Source organism: Chiloscyllium plagiosum, chromosome 44, assembly GCF_004010195.1.
Source record: "Chiloscyllium plagiosum isolate BGI_BamShark_2017 chromosome 44, ASM401019v2, whole genome shotgun sequence".
NCBI lineage: Eukaryota > Metazoa > Chordata > Chondrichthyes > Orectolobiformes > Hemiscylliidae > Chiloscyllium > Chiloscyllium plagiosum.
This window is the reverse complement of record NC_057753.1, coordinates 4260630-4272978: the sequence shown is the minus strand read 5'-3', so window position 1 is coordinate 4272978 and position 12349 is coordinate 4260630. Positions and strand designations below refer to the sequence as shown.

The 12349-nt window shown below is 46.9% G+C and overlaps 1 protein-coding gene across 6 annotated transcripts; it reads right to left on the bottom strand.

Annotated features, from left to right (window-relative positions):
• Window positions 1-358: 358 nt before the first annotated feature.
• Window positions 359-12059, bottom strand: LOC122543494 (gastrula zinc finger protein XlCGF49.1-like). 6 transcript variants are annotated; one of them, XM_043682238.1, is made up of 3 exons: window positions 11777-12059; window positions 5465-5500; window positions 359-1317 (listed from the first exon to the last, which is right to left on the bottom strand). In XM_043682238.1, exons 1-3 carry the CDS (start codon window positions 11848-11850, stop codon window positions 681-683), a joined length of 747 nt encoding a protein of 248 aa, XP_043538173.1. In that variant the 5' UTR covers window positions 11851-12059; the 3' UTR covers window positions 359-680. The 6 variants fall into 6 exon arrangements, with proteins under 6 accessions (XP_043538173.1, XP_043538175.1, XP_043538174.1 ...); XM_043682240.1 differs by having other exon boundaries at window positions 360-1317; window positions 5430-5500; window positions 11777-11792; XM_043682239.1 differs by lacking the exon at window positions 11777-12059 and adding an exon at window positions 11364-11719 and having other exon boundaries at window positions 361-1317; window positions 5430-5500.
• Between the last annotated feature and the right edge of the window lie 290 nt (window positions 12060-12349).

Below are 12349 nucleotides of genomic sequence, written 5' to 3'. Positions count from 1 at the left end.
ATTGGCCATGCTAAATTGGCCCATAGTGTTAGGTTCATTAGTCAGAGGGAAATGGGTCTGGGTGGGTTACTCTTTGGAGGGTCAGTGTGGACTTGTTGGGCTGAAGGACCTGTTTCCACACTATAGGACATCTAATCTAATCTAATCAAAATGTCAGAGACAGTTGGACACGCTGGACTAAGGGAGACAATAGAGGGAACTAATCAACCTGCCTCAGTCATGGTTTAAAGAAAGCTCCCTGAGCTCCTCACACTGGCTTTTGAGGTTGCAGGGTATGGCAGAGAAGAACAGCCCTTTGAAAGGAGCTAACTAGTCTTCGAGATGCTACAAAGACTCGACACACTGTGTGTTTAACAGAAAGTTGATTTATTCAATCTTGACCTCAAGTACATGATCAAACTTGAGTTTATAAACATCAGAAACAGACCCCAGAAAACATGGTTGAGAGATGGACAGCCACTCTGACAGTGGAGGTCCTTGCTATTTCACCACTCTGGATGGATCAGAAAATTTCACACAGTCCAGGTGAACATCTCTACCCAGTATAAATGCATTCACATGCAGCGAGTTGGGATCTTCATCCTGTAGATTTGTCTTTATATTTGATTAAATATCATCCTCAGAAAGAGATCCTAATGTCTGTGGTTCATTCCTGGGCATGCTTAAATAGCAGAAACCCCTCACTGTGATTCCTTGTGAACTCGCTGATGTTTCAGCAGGTGGGATGACTGAGTGAACCCCTTCCCGCACTGGGTGCAACTGAATGGTCTCTCCCCAGTGTGAACCCGCTGGTGCTTCAGCAGGTCAGACGACTGGGTGAACCCGTTCCCACACAGGGAGCAGGTGAATGGTCTCTCCCCGGTGTGAACTCGGTGGTGTTTCAGGAGGTTTGCTAACTGAGTGAATCCCTTTTCGCAATGAGAGCAAGTGAACGGCCGCTCCCCGGTGTGAACACGCCGGTGCGACAGCAGGGTAGATGACTGAGTGAAACCCTTCCCACACTCGGAGCAGGTGAACGGCCTCTTCCCAGTGTGAACTCGCCGATGTGACAGCAAGGTGGAGGATGCAGCAAAGCCTTTGCCACACTCAGAGCAGATGAATGGCCTCTCCCCAGTGTGACTACGCTGATGAGTTTCCAACAGGGATGGATACTTGAAGCCCTTCCCACACTCCGCACATTTCCAGACCTTCTCCACAGTGTGATTACGCTGGTGTATTGACAGGTCAGATGAGTGACAAAAGGCGTGTCCACAAACCAAACATGTGTAGAGTCTCTCCCCATTGCGATCTGTGCTTTGGCCTTCCATGGTCACACTCCTGTGATAAGCAGGCGACAAACAAAAAGGGAGCTACTCTGTCACAACAAGAAACAATGCTTGGATCGAGTTTGCTGATTGCAAATCCACCTCTTGGAATTTCCTGAAAAATTGATTTCGAACAGAAGAACAAAAATGTGAGAGGGAACCCACAAGCACCAGACAGGTTGTGAAGTCAGGCTGATGAATCTGGTAACATTGTGGAGTGATGTGAACATTCAGGGAAGGAGACGAGTCAGTGCTTGCCAATGACAATGGAAGGAGATTGTGAGGTGAAAGGGGCAGATGGTAAAGGAGTTAATATATCAACAACTGAGCCAGAACTTCACCAGAATCTTCCACCGGCTCACCCCCATCACCTAGACGGCCCAGGCTAGCAGGTGCATGTCAACACCATCACCTCCAGGTCATACAACACCCTGACTTACCCCGCCATCTGAACGAGCAGGAACTTTCTCACTTTCAAATACTAAGATGCAATCTCACTGTCAGTGCCAATATCACTGTCTTTGGTCCAGAGCTAGCGGAAATGCTGTTTTAAAATTAAAGGTTCCTCTTTTAGGGTAGACACAAGGCCTCCATTTTCCATCAGATGGTTGTGTAACTTTGGAACTCAGGAGACGCTGGAGGTGTGGTGTTTGAATATTTTTAAGGCAGACATGGATAGATGCTTGAGAGGCCACAAAATTCAAAACACAAACAAATTAGCCATGACCTTATTGAAGGTCAGAGCAGGCTTGAAGGACCAAACAGTCTATCTCTGCTCCTACATCAAACGTTTCTACAAACAGGAGGCCAGCCAAACATTCTGCTTCCTCTCTCACACACCAGATTTTCCTTCATCCAACACCGTTCACCTCGCTGAATTACACAGAAACCTTCATTCAACATCACCCAACTCACTGAGTGTTATGGTTTGAAAACTGGTGCAAGGACACATTACAAAAAGGATGCGAACAGTACACCCAGATATTGGTAATGGTGCAAAAAGTTGGCAAATGGAATATGATGGAAAAAAATATGAATTTGTTGATTTTGGGAGAGCAAAAGAATGGATATTATTTAATGGGGAAAAAACACAGCAGAATGCTGAGACAGAAAAGGGGTTGGGGGTACTCATGCACAAAACAGAAAGCTACCACACAGGTCAAGTGGGTAATCAGGAAGGCTAACGGCCTTTATTTCAAGAGGGTTGGCGTATAAGAGCAGGGAAGTCTGACTTCAGGAGGTGGAGTGGACAGCAAAGAAGGTCACCTTAGGTCACAACGGGATCTTGATCAGATGAGTCAATGGGCTGAGAAGTGGCAGATGGAGTTTAATTCAGATAAATGTGAGGTGCTGCATCTTGAAAAAGTAAATCTTAGCAGGACTTCTACACTTAATGGTAAGGTCCTAGAGAGTGTTGCTGAACAAAGAGACCTTGGAGTGCAGGTTCATAGCTGATGCAGGTAGATAGGATAGTGAAGAAGGGGTTTGGTATGCTTGTTGTGAAACTTGAAAGGGTTCAGCAAAGATTTACAAGGATGTTGCCAGGGTTGGAGGATTTGAGCTATACGGAGAGGCTGAACGGGCTGGGGCTGTTTTCCCTGGAGCGTCGGAGGCTGAGGGGTGACGTTAAAGAGGTTTATAAAATGAGAGGCATGGATAGGATAAATAGACAAAGTATTTTTCCTGAGGTGGAGGAGTCCAGAACTAGAGGGCATAGGTTTAGGGTGCGATGGGAAAAATATAAAAGAGACCTAAGAGGCAACTTTTTCACTCAGAGAGTGGTGCGTGTATGGAATGAATTGACAGAGGAAGTGGTGGAGGCTGGTACAATTGCGACATTTAAGAGGCATTTGGATGGGTATATGAATAGGGAGGGTTTGGAGGGATATGGGCCAAGTGGGACTAGATTGGGTTGGGATATCTGGTCGGCATGGACGGGTTGGACCAAAGGGTCTGTTTCCGTGCTGTACATCTCTATGACTATAACTGTACAAGGTGCTGCTGGGACTGCACCTGGAGTTCAGTGAGCAATTTTAGAACCCCTTATTTAAGGGAAGGTGTCATTTCACTGGAGGCAGTTCACAGACTTTTCACAAAATGATTCTTTATATGGAGGGACTGTCTTCTGAGTAAATGCTGAACAGTTTGGGACCCAACTCACAGGAGTTTAGAAGAATGAGGGGTGATCTCATTGAAACATATTGGATTCTTAAGGCGCTTGACGGGGTCAATGCTGAGATGTTTCCCCTCACGGTAGAGTCTAGAACCAGAGGATAAAAGGGGCATCAAATTACAACTGAGATAAAGGAAAACTTCTTCTGTCAGAAGATTGAGCGCCTTTGGAATTCCTCGGCTCAGAGAGCTGTGGGGGCAGAGTCCTTGAGTAGATTTAAGGCCGAGATAGATAGATTCTCGATCAGTCACAGGTAAAATGGATGTGAGGAATGTCAGATCAGCCATCATCCTTTTGAATGACAGTGCAGGTGCTAGGGACCACATGCCCTGATCCTCCTGCTCCTGTTTCTATGACGATGAGTTACACAGACTTGTTCATCCAACACCCCTCTGCTCATTGAGTGACACAGGCTTCCAACGAAACAGAACTTCAACTTGCTCATCCCTTTTATTCCAAACTCTTCACCGACCTCACCCCTCACTATCTCTAACGTCCTCAAAGGCTGAAGTGAAGGCTGTACTAATTGCACTAAGTTCTGATTTGAATTTACCCACTATTGGTGAGCACACTGTGGCGATAAGCTCTGCAATTCCCTCCTTAGACTGCCCTGTCATTCTTTAACATCCTTCTTAAAAACGAATTTGTGTGACCCAATCTCAAATTACGTGAAAGACGCTTTCTGTGAAGTACACGGGGACCTTGTATTATATGCAGGGCAGGAGAAAAACACAAACTTCTGAAGATGTTCCTTCATTGCCTCTTTATCCATTGCGGACGCACCTTCACCTCAGGCAATGCAGTGATTCAGGAAGTTGCCCCATCTCACCTTCTCAATGCTGACCTGGGTATGAGCAATAACTGTTTGCCTTGTTAGCTCTATCCAAATCCCAAGAATAAAACTCAATGATTTATACTTGCAAAAAGGATTAAGAGCTCCTATGGAAGTATTTGTGCTTAATAAGAACACACTTTACAATGTTTTGACTCTGTCTGGACTGGAATCCTAAATCTACCTCCCTTCAGGATCTCACATTGGGGCAAACATAACATACATAAGAGCATAAGAACGCGGGGCAGGAGTAGGCCGTCTGGCCCTTCAAGCCTGCTCCACCATTCAATAAGATCATGGCTGAATTTTTGTGGACTCAGCTCCACTTACCCACACTCTCACTGTATCCCTTTCTTGTTCAAAACAAGTCTACTTTAGCTTCAAAAACGTTTACTGCAGTAGCATCAACTACTTCACTGGCCAAGGAGTTGCATTGATTCACAACCCTCTGGGTGAAGCAGTTCCTTCTCAGTTCAGTCGTAAATCTGCTGCCCTGAATTTTGAGGCTATGTCCACTTGTGCTAGTTTTACCTGCCAGTGGAAACATCCTCTCTACTTCTGTCTTATCTATTCCCTTCATATGTTTCAGTAAGATCACCCCCCCCCCCCCCCACCCCCCTTCCCACCAATTCTTCTAAATTCCAACGAATATAATCCCAGTCTACTCAGTCTCTCCTCATAAACCAACCCCTTCGACTCCGGAATCAACCTAGTGAAACACCTCTGCACCCCCTGCAGTGCCAGTCCATCCTTTCTCAAATAAAGAGACCAAAACTGCACACAGTACTCCAGGTGTGGGCTCGCCAGGGCCCTGTACATCTGTAACACAACTTCCCACATTTAAACTCAATCTCTTTCGCAACGGAGGGCAAAATTCCATTCGCCTTCCTAATTATTTATCACATCTGCAGACCAACCTTCAGCGATTCATGCGCAAGGACACCCTCTGCATAGCAACATACGGTAACTTTTTACCATTCAAGTTATAATCCTTTCTACTGTTTCTCCTACCAAAATGAATTCAAAGTTCCTTTTGGGAACAGCCAGGAACCTCTCCTCCGCCTCTCCTCCGGTTCAAACTGAAGCAGCAAGAAGACTGACAAAAAGGTCAGGAACTGACCTCCTCATTCAACACCCAAGCAGATCCAAACCCACCTCCTGCTGTGTCCGTCCGTACGCCCAGAGTTGGCTCTATTAAACAAACAAAACAGAAAGTTGTTACTCGCAGGATCGGAAACAAAAGGATAAAACACTGGAAACTTTCAGCAGGCTGTTACGGACTAGGCCAGACCAAGCAAAACGTTCTTAAGCAGACAGCCCCAGACCGTAACTTTGCGATTTATTTCGCTAAGCGTACAGTGAGAATTACCCGGAGTAAGTTAGCTCGGTTGACTACCAGGTATTAAAACAGACAAAAGTTTACTCACAAAATTGCACCATGAAACATGAAGAACGGAATAAAGAGCCGCTACAGAACTCAGTCTGTCCAAACTAGACTGAAGTATGCTGTTCTGAATATACATAACAGTCCCAATTATCAAAACCCCTTTAAAAAAAACCCAGTAAAAATGGAACAAATGCTTACAGGTTGAAGTTAGAAGGGCCGAAGGAGAGAGCGAGACTTTAGAAACCTGTTTCCACACAGCTTACTGTTGAACTCCGAACTGATTCTGGACTGAACTGCTTAGCGAGAGAGCTGACCACTCCCCTTTCATTCTACAGGTCACTTCTAAAACAGGACCACTTCGGCCTGAAGTCTCATCTGTTTACACGTAAACAAAAAGGCCTCTCAAAGCCCTTTAATCCCTGTACCTAACCAGTCTAATCGGAACCTGGAGCTGTTTACGACCCCTTCTGAAAAGAAATATCGACACAGTATCCTTGAGAAAAGGAACAGCTTTTAGGAAAAATGGTCCGGATTTGTGACAAGGCCCTGCAACATTCATGGAATGGGGAATGTAGTTAAAGGTGCAGGTCATTGATCTATCCTCAGCCTGCAATAAGACACTGATCAACAGCTGCTGGGTAATAACAAAAACAGAAAGTGCTGGAGAAACTCAGAAGGCCTGGCAGTATTTCCAGAGAGAAAGAAAACAAGAGATAACATTTCGAGTCCAGCGTTCCCTCATCAGAGAATGTTCTCCCTACAGATATTGCCAGACGTGCTAAGTTTCTCCAGCACTTCCTGTTTCTATTTCAGACTTACAGCATCCACAATATTTTGGGTTTCTTTTTAAAAAAGGTTGCTGAATATTGGCAGACAGAGTTTCCACAACGCTCTGCATCCCAGCCAACTCGGAAGTTTCCCACCATTCCTTTACCGATTTACAGAAACATGATGGTGCAGAAACAGGTTGCTCAACCCATGAAGTCTTCACCACACTTCGGAGCATTTTAACTCCTTGCCAATATCCTACTTTCCCCCCCATGACTCCGAAAGACAGTCTCCGTTGAAATAATCAGCCAAAGCACTGTTGAATGCCTGAACCGAACCTGCCTCCACCACACTTCCACTGTAGCGCACTGGAAAACCGGAACCATTCGCTATGTGAAAAAAGCTTTCTCACCTCACATCTGCTGGTTTGGCAATGACTTTGAAATGACTCCACAGAAGCTGGTATCCTGTCACCAAGTCACCCTCTACTGATACATGGAGAGTCCCTGCCACTGATCCAGCTCCTTCAGAGTCAGCTCTCGGAGTGAACTGAACCTCAGACACTCAGAACATGACTGTGCAGTACAGGCCCTTCGGCCCTCGATGGTTTCACAGGTTAGCACAACAATCTGAAGTCTATCTATCCTACACTATCAGATTTTCATCCATATGTCTATCCAATGCCCATTTAAGTGCCCTTAAAGTTAGCGAGCCTACTGCTGTTGCAGGTAGTGCGTTCCACACCCCTACTACTCTGAGTAAAGAAACTACCTCTGACATCTGTCCTATATCTATCACCCCTCAATTTAAAGCTATGCCCCCTCGGTGCTCACTGTCACCATCTGAGGGAAAAAGGCTCTCCCTGTCCACTCTATCTAACCCTCTGATTATCTTATATGTCTCAACTGTCACCTCTCGACCTTCTTCACTGTAACGAGAACAGCCTCAGTTCCCTCAGCCTTTCCTCATACGACCTTCCCTCCATACCAGGCAACATCCTGGTAAATCTCCTCTGAACTCTTTCCAACACTTCCACATCCTTCCTATAGTGCGGTGACCAGAACTGTGAACAATATTCCAAGTACAGCCACACCAGAGTTTTGTACAGCTGCAGCATGATCCCACGGTTCCGAAACTGAATCCTTCTACTAATAAGAGCTAACACACTGTATGCCTTCTTAACAACCCTATCAACCTGGGTGGCAACTTTCAAGGATCTATGTACATGGACCCCGAGATCTCTGTACTCATCGACACGACCAAGCCCTCTGACCATTAGCCCAGTTCCCTTTATTCCTGTGACTCCTTCCAAAGTGAATCATCTCACACCTTTCTACATTAAACTCCATTTGCCACCTCTCAGCCCAGCTCTGCAGCTTATCTATGCCCCTCTGCAACTTACAACTTCCTTCGGCACTATCCACAACTCTACCGACTCCTGTTTCTTTTCTTTTCCAGAAAGTGCATGAATCTTTATTCAATTCCGACTCCTATTTCTATCTGTCAGGCAGGGTCCCCTGATTGGACCAAATTAACAGCCTCAAATCAGGGAACGCATATTAGATTCCCTACAGTGTGGAAACAGGCCCTTTGACCCAACAAGTCCACACTGACCCTCCGAAGAGTAACCCATCCAGACCCATTCCCCTACATCTACCCCTGACTAATGAACCTAACCCTATGGGGCAATTTAGCATGACCAATTCACCGGAACTGCACGTCTTTGGACTGTGGGAGGAAACCGGAGCACCCGGAGGAAACCCACGCAGACACGGGGAGAATGTGCAAACTCCACGCAGTCAGTCGCCTGAGGTTGCAATTGAACCCGGGTCCCTAGCGCTCTGAGGCAGCAGTACTAACCACTAAGGCACCGTGCCGCCCTTGTTGGGCTAGGGGGCCTGTTTTCCACACGGTAGGGAATCTAATCTAATCTAAAATAAATAAGCAGGCTGGCAGAGCGCAGAGATCGAGAATGAAATTTGAAATGAACAATTTGAGAGTGATTTGTTTCCTTGTTCATGGAAACAGACTATATTCAACCCTTTGTGCTTGCAGAACCATAGCAGCCCCAATATTAATGCCAGCCCTGTGCCCAACTGCATCTAGCATGAAAGCCCAACAGACCCGTCACTCACTCCTCCCAGTCCATCGAGCAAGCTACCAGCTTGCAGCTTCCTGAACCTTGACCCAGGCCTGCACAGGAGTGGGACAGCCCAAGGCAGCCTTCCCATGCTATACCAATTCTCTGACTCAGTGATGTGTCTTCATCCTGCTGCTCTTTCCCGGCAATTCCCACTATCTACTGCTCTCTATGGCTCACTGTTTTAAATACGTATTTCCTCCCCTTGCTCCAGTTATAATAGTGTCTAATAGTCAACATTATCCCCAGACCCCAATATCAATTTATTATTCCAGACCCTACATCCTGCTCATGTGTTTCGAAGACCACGCTTGAACTGGCATTGAGGAAAAGAGTTCCAGACTTGTACCAACTTTACGATGAGAAGTGTTTTCTCATCCGCTCCCGAAAAGTTCTCGCTCTCATTCTTAGACCAAGCCCCCTCATTCTGGATCTCTCAAGTTTCTCTCTTTCCATCTTACCAGCTCCAATTAACTTCATGAAGCCTTGAAAAAACTATGCCAACTATTTGAAATCACATGAATAGACGTATCAAATGAGCTTAAAATAGGAAATGCTTGTTTTTTAAAAAAAAAGCAGAATTTGTGGAGCAAGAAGCAGAATTAACACTTTCAGTCGAACATGAACACAGAAACGTGATGCATTTTGAGAGAAGAAATGGGGAGAAGGAATATATATTAAATGGCACAGATGTAAAATGTGTGTAGGAACAAAAGGAGACGCAGATTCATATGCAGAAATCCTTCACGGTGACAGGACATACTCGAAGGGCAACATATATGGTACCTTGTGCTTCACGAATAGAGGTAATGGGAATAAGCTCAGAGAAACAATGCTGACATTATAAAGCTCTGGTTCAGTCACTACTGTATTACATACAGTTCTGGTCACCACACTACAGGAAGGATGTAAGGACCCTCAACGGTTGCAGACCAGAGTTACTAAAGTGGTTCCTGGGAAGGAAATTTAGTTACAAAGTTAGTTTGGAGAAATGTCTGTTCTCCTTGAAGACGATATAATGACCGGAGCTTTGATCGAGGTGTACAAGATTTTAAGAGATGCACAAGATGGTAATAGGTATAGATGAGGGAGACAAAGAAACAGTTGTAAACAATGATACCTGGAGTGGAACAGACAGACCTCAGTTTATGTGAAAGAAATGGATGGACAAGTGTTTTTGATAATATGATGGTGGTTAATATGCATAATGCATTGCATGTGAGGGTGGTCAAAGTGGAGATGATCACAGACTGACAAAAGAAAGATCAGTACGTGAGGGAAATAAAGTTGCAGGATTTTGGGGATAGAGGAGGGAATTAGATTAGATTCCCTACAGTGTGGAAACAGGCCTTTTGGCCCAACTAGTCCACACCGACTCTCCAAACAGTAACCCACCCAGACCCATTCCCCCTAACTAATGCGCTTAACTCTACGGGCAATTTAGCATGGCCAATTCACTCTAATCTGCTCATCTTTGGAATGTGGGAGGAAACCGGAGCACCCGGAGGAAACCCACGCAGACACGGGGAGAAACTCCACACAGACAGTCGCCCCGAGGCTGGAACTGAACCTGGGTCCCTGGCGCTGTGAGGCAGCAGTGCTAACCACGAGCCACTGTGCCGCCCCCTAGATAGACCGCATTCTTCCACAGACAGTCAGCACAAATGTTTAGGGACAAAAGGCCTCACTCTGTGCCATAATGAATCTCCTTTATCCTTTTTTTTAAAAAAGCTGTTCTAATCATCCACTGCTTTTTGTCATTTATATCAATGATTTGGATACAAATATCAGAGAAATGATTAGTAAGTTTGCAAACACCACCAAAATTATTGGTGGCGTGGACAGTGAATCAGGTTATCTCACAGTATAACAGGATCTTGATCAGGTGGGCAGAGGAATGGCAGATGGGGTTTAACTTAGGTGAAAGTGAGGTGTTGCGTTTTGGCAAGGCAAATCACGGCAGGACTTCAGTACTTTGTGGAAAGGATCTAGGGACTATTGCCAAACAGAGGGTGCAGCTTCATAGTTCCTTAAAGGCAGAATCACAGGTAGACAGGGTAGTGAAGGCACTCGGTACACTTATCTTGACTGGGCAGTGCACTGAGTTGGGATGTCATGTTGCGGCTGTACAGGACATTGCAGTATTCCAAAAGTGGCTTAACCAATCAATTCTGCCTCCCTGCAATAGGAAAGAGGTTGTGAAACTTTAAAGGATGCAGAAAGAATTTACAAGGATGTTTCCAGGTTGGACGGTTTGAGCTATCGGGAGAGGCTAGAAAGGCTGGGGCTATTTTCCCTGGAAAATAGGAAGCTGAGAGATGGCCTGATAGCGGTTTATAAAATCATGAGGGGCGTGGACAGGGTGAATACCTAAAGTCCTTTACCTAGTGTAAGGTGGTCCGAAACAAGAGTGAGACGGTTTAAGGTGAGACGGGAAAGGTCTAAAAGGGACCTGAAGGGCAACTTTTTCCACACAGAGGGCGGGTGAGTGTATGGAACGAGCTGACAGACGGATGTGGTTGAGGCTGGTACAATTACAACAATAAAAGGTGGGTGCATGAACAGGAAGGATTTGGGAGAGTTATAGACCAAATGCTGGCAAATGGGGCTAGGTTGATATAGGATATCAGGTTAGCATGGACCAGTAGCAACGAAGGTCTGCTTCCGTGCTGTCCAACTCCACGACTCTGTTTAAGCCGAGACAGCATTCGGGTCACTCTGCTCTGTGCTCCCTGTTGGGTCAGTATCATTTGCCTTACCTCAGGTGGGGAACCTAGAGAGGGGGGTCTAACCAGGGATGTAAATCTTCTTTTTCCCCCACCAGCAGAAATAACGATTTCCAAGTCCTGGCGAAACGTGTGTCTAGCAGACCTTGACGCTTGTTCCGAGTGTCCAGTCTGCAATCCTTTCCCATTTCATGCGCCTGCAAAATGTTACTGCAACAACACCCATTGCAACCAGAAGAGACAATGATTTCTCTGGGCTCGACTTTCTCCTCCCTCCCCGAAGCTGTCAATCAGCCGACGCATGCGCCCTGCCACGAACTGACGCCACGAAGACCGACGGCCGCGCATGCGTCCCACGGGTCCCTGCCCTTAACCAAGATGGCGGCGGCGGCGGCGTCGTCGTCGTCGGCGGCGATACCGGGAGTCTCTCCGCCTCGGCCGCATACCCCCGTGCAGCGGGAGTCTTTGTTCTGGTCTCCCGATCCGTGTTCACCAAACAGAGAGGCGGCGCCGGATTCATCTCTCCCTCTTCGCGGTTCAAACCGCTCCGGACCGAAGGTCACGACGCCTGCGCCGCTCCGCTCCGCGCCGCTCAGGTCCCGGGTCGGCGAGTACCGTTAGCCCCGCCCCTCTGCTCCCTCGAGCCCGTTTGACCGTGGCCATCTGCGCATGCACGGTCCCCCAGCCCCGCCCACCGCGCGCGCGGCACTCCAGTCCCGCCCACACGCTTCCTATTGGACGGCAGCTGCCGCCACTCACCCAGGCCGATTGTGAGGTGGGCGAAGCGCGCTGGGATGGGTACAGCAGGGGAAGAGGCCCTTCAGCCCAAACTGGTCCATGCTGACCACTCAGCCAATTGCCTGCATTTGGTCCATATCCATCTAAACCCTTCCCATCCATGTACCTGCCCAAATGTTTCCTAAACGTTGCTATTGTACCTCCCTCAACCACTTTCTCTGACAGCCCTTCCACGTCCACACCACTCTCTGTGTGAAGAAGTTGCCCCTCAGGTCCCCCTT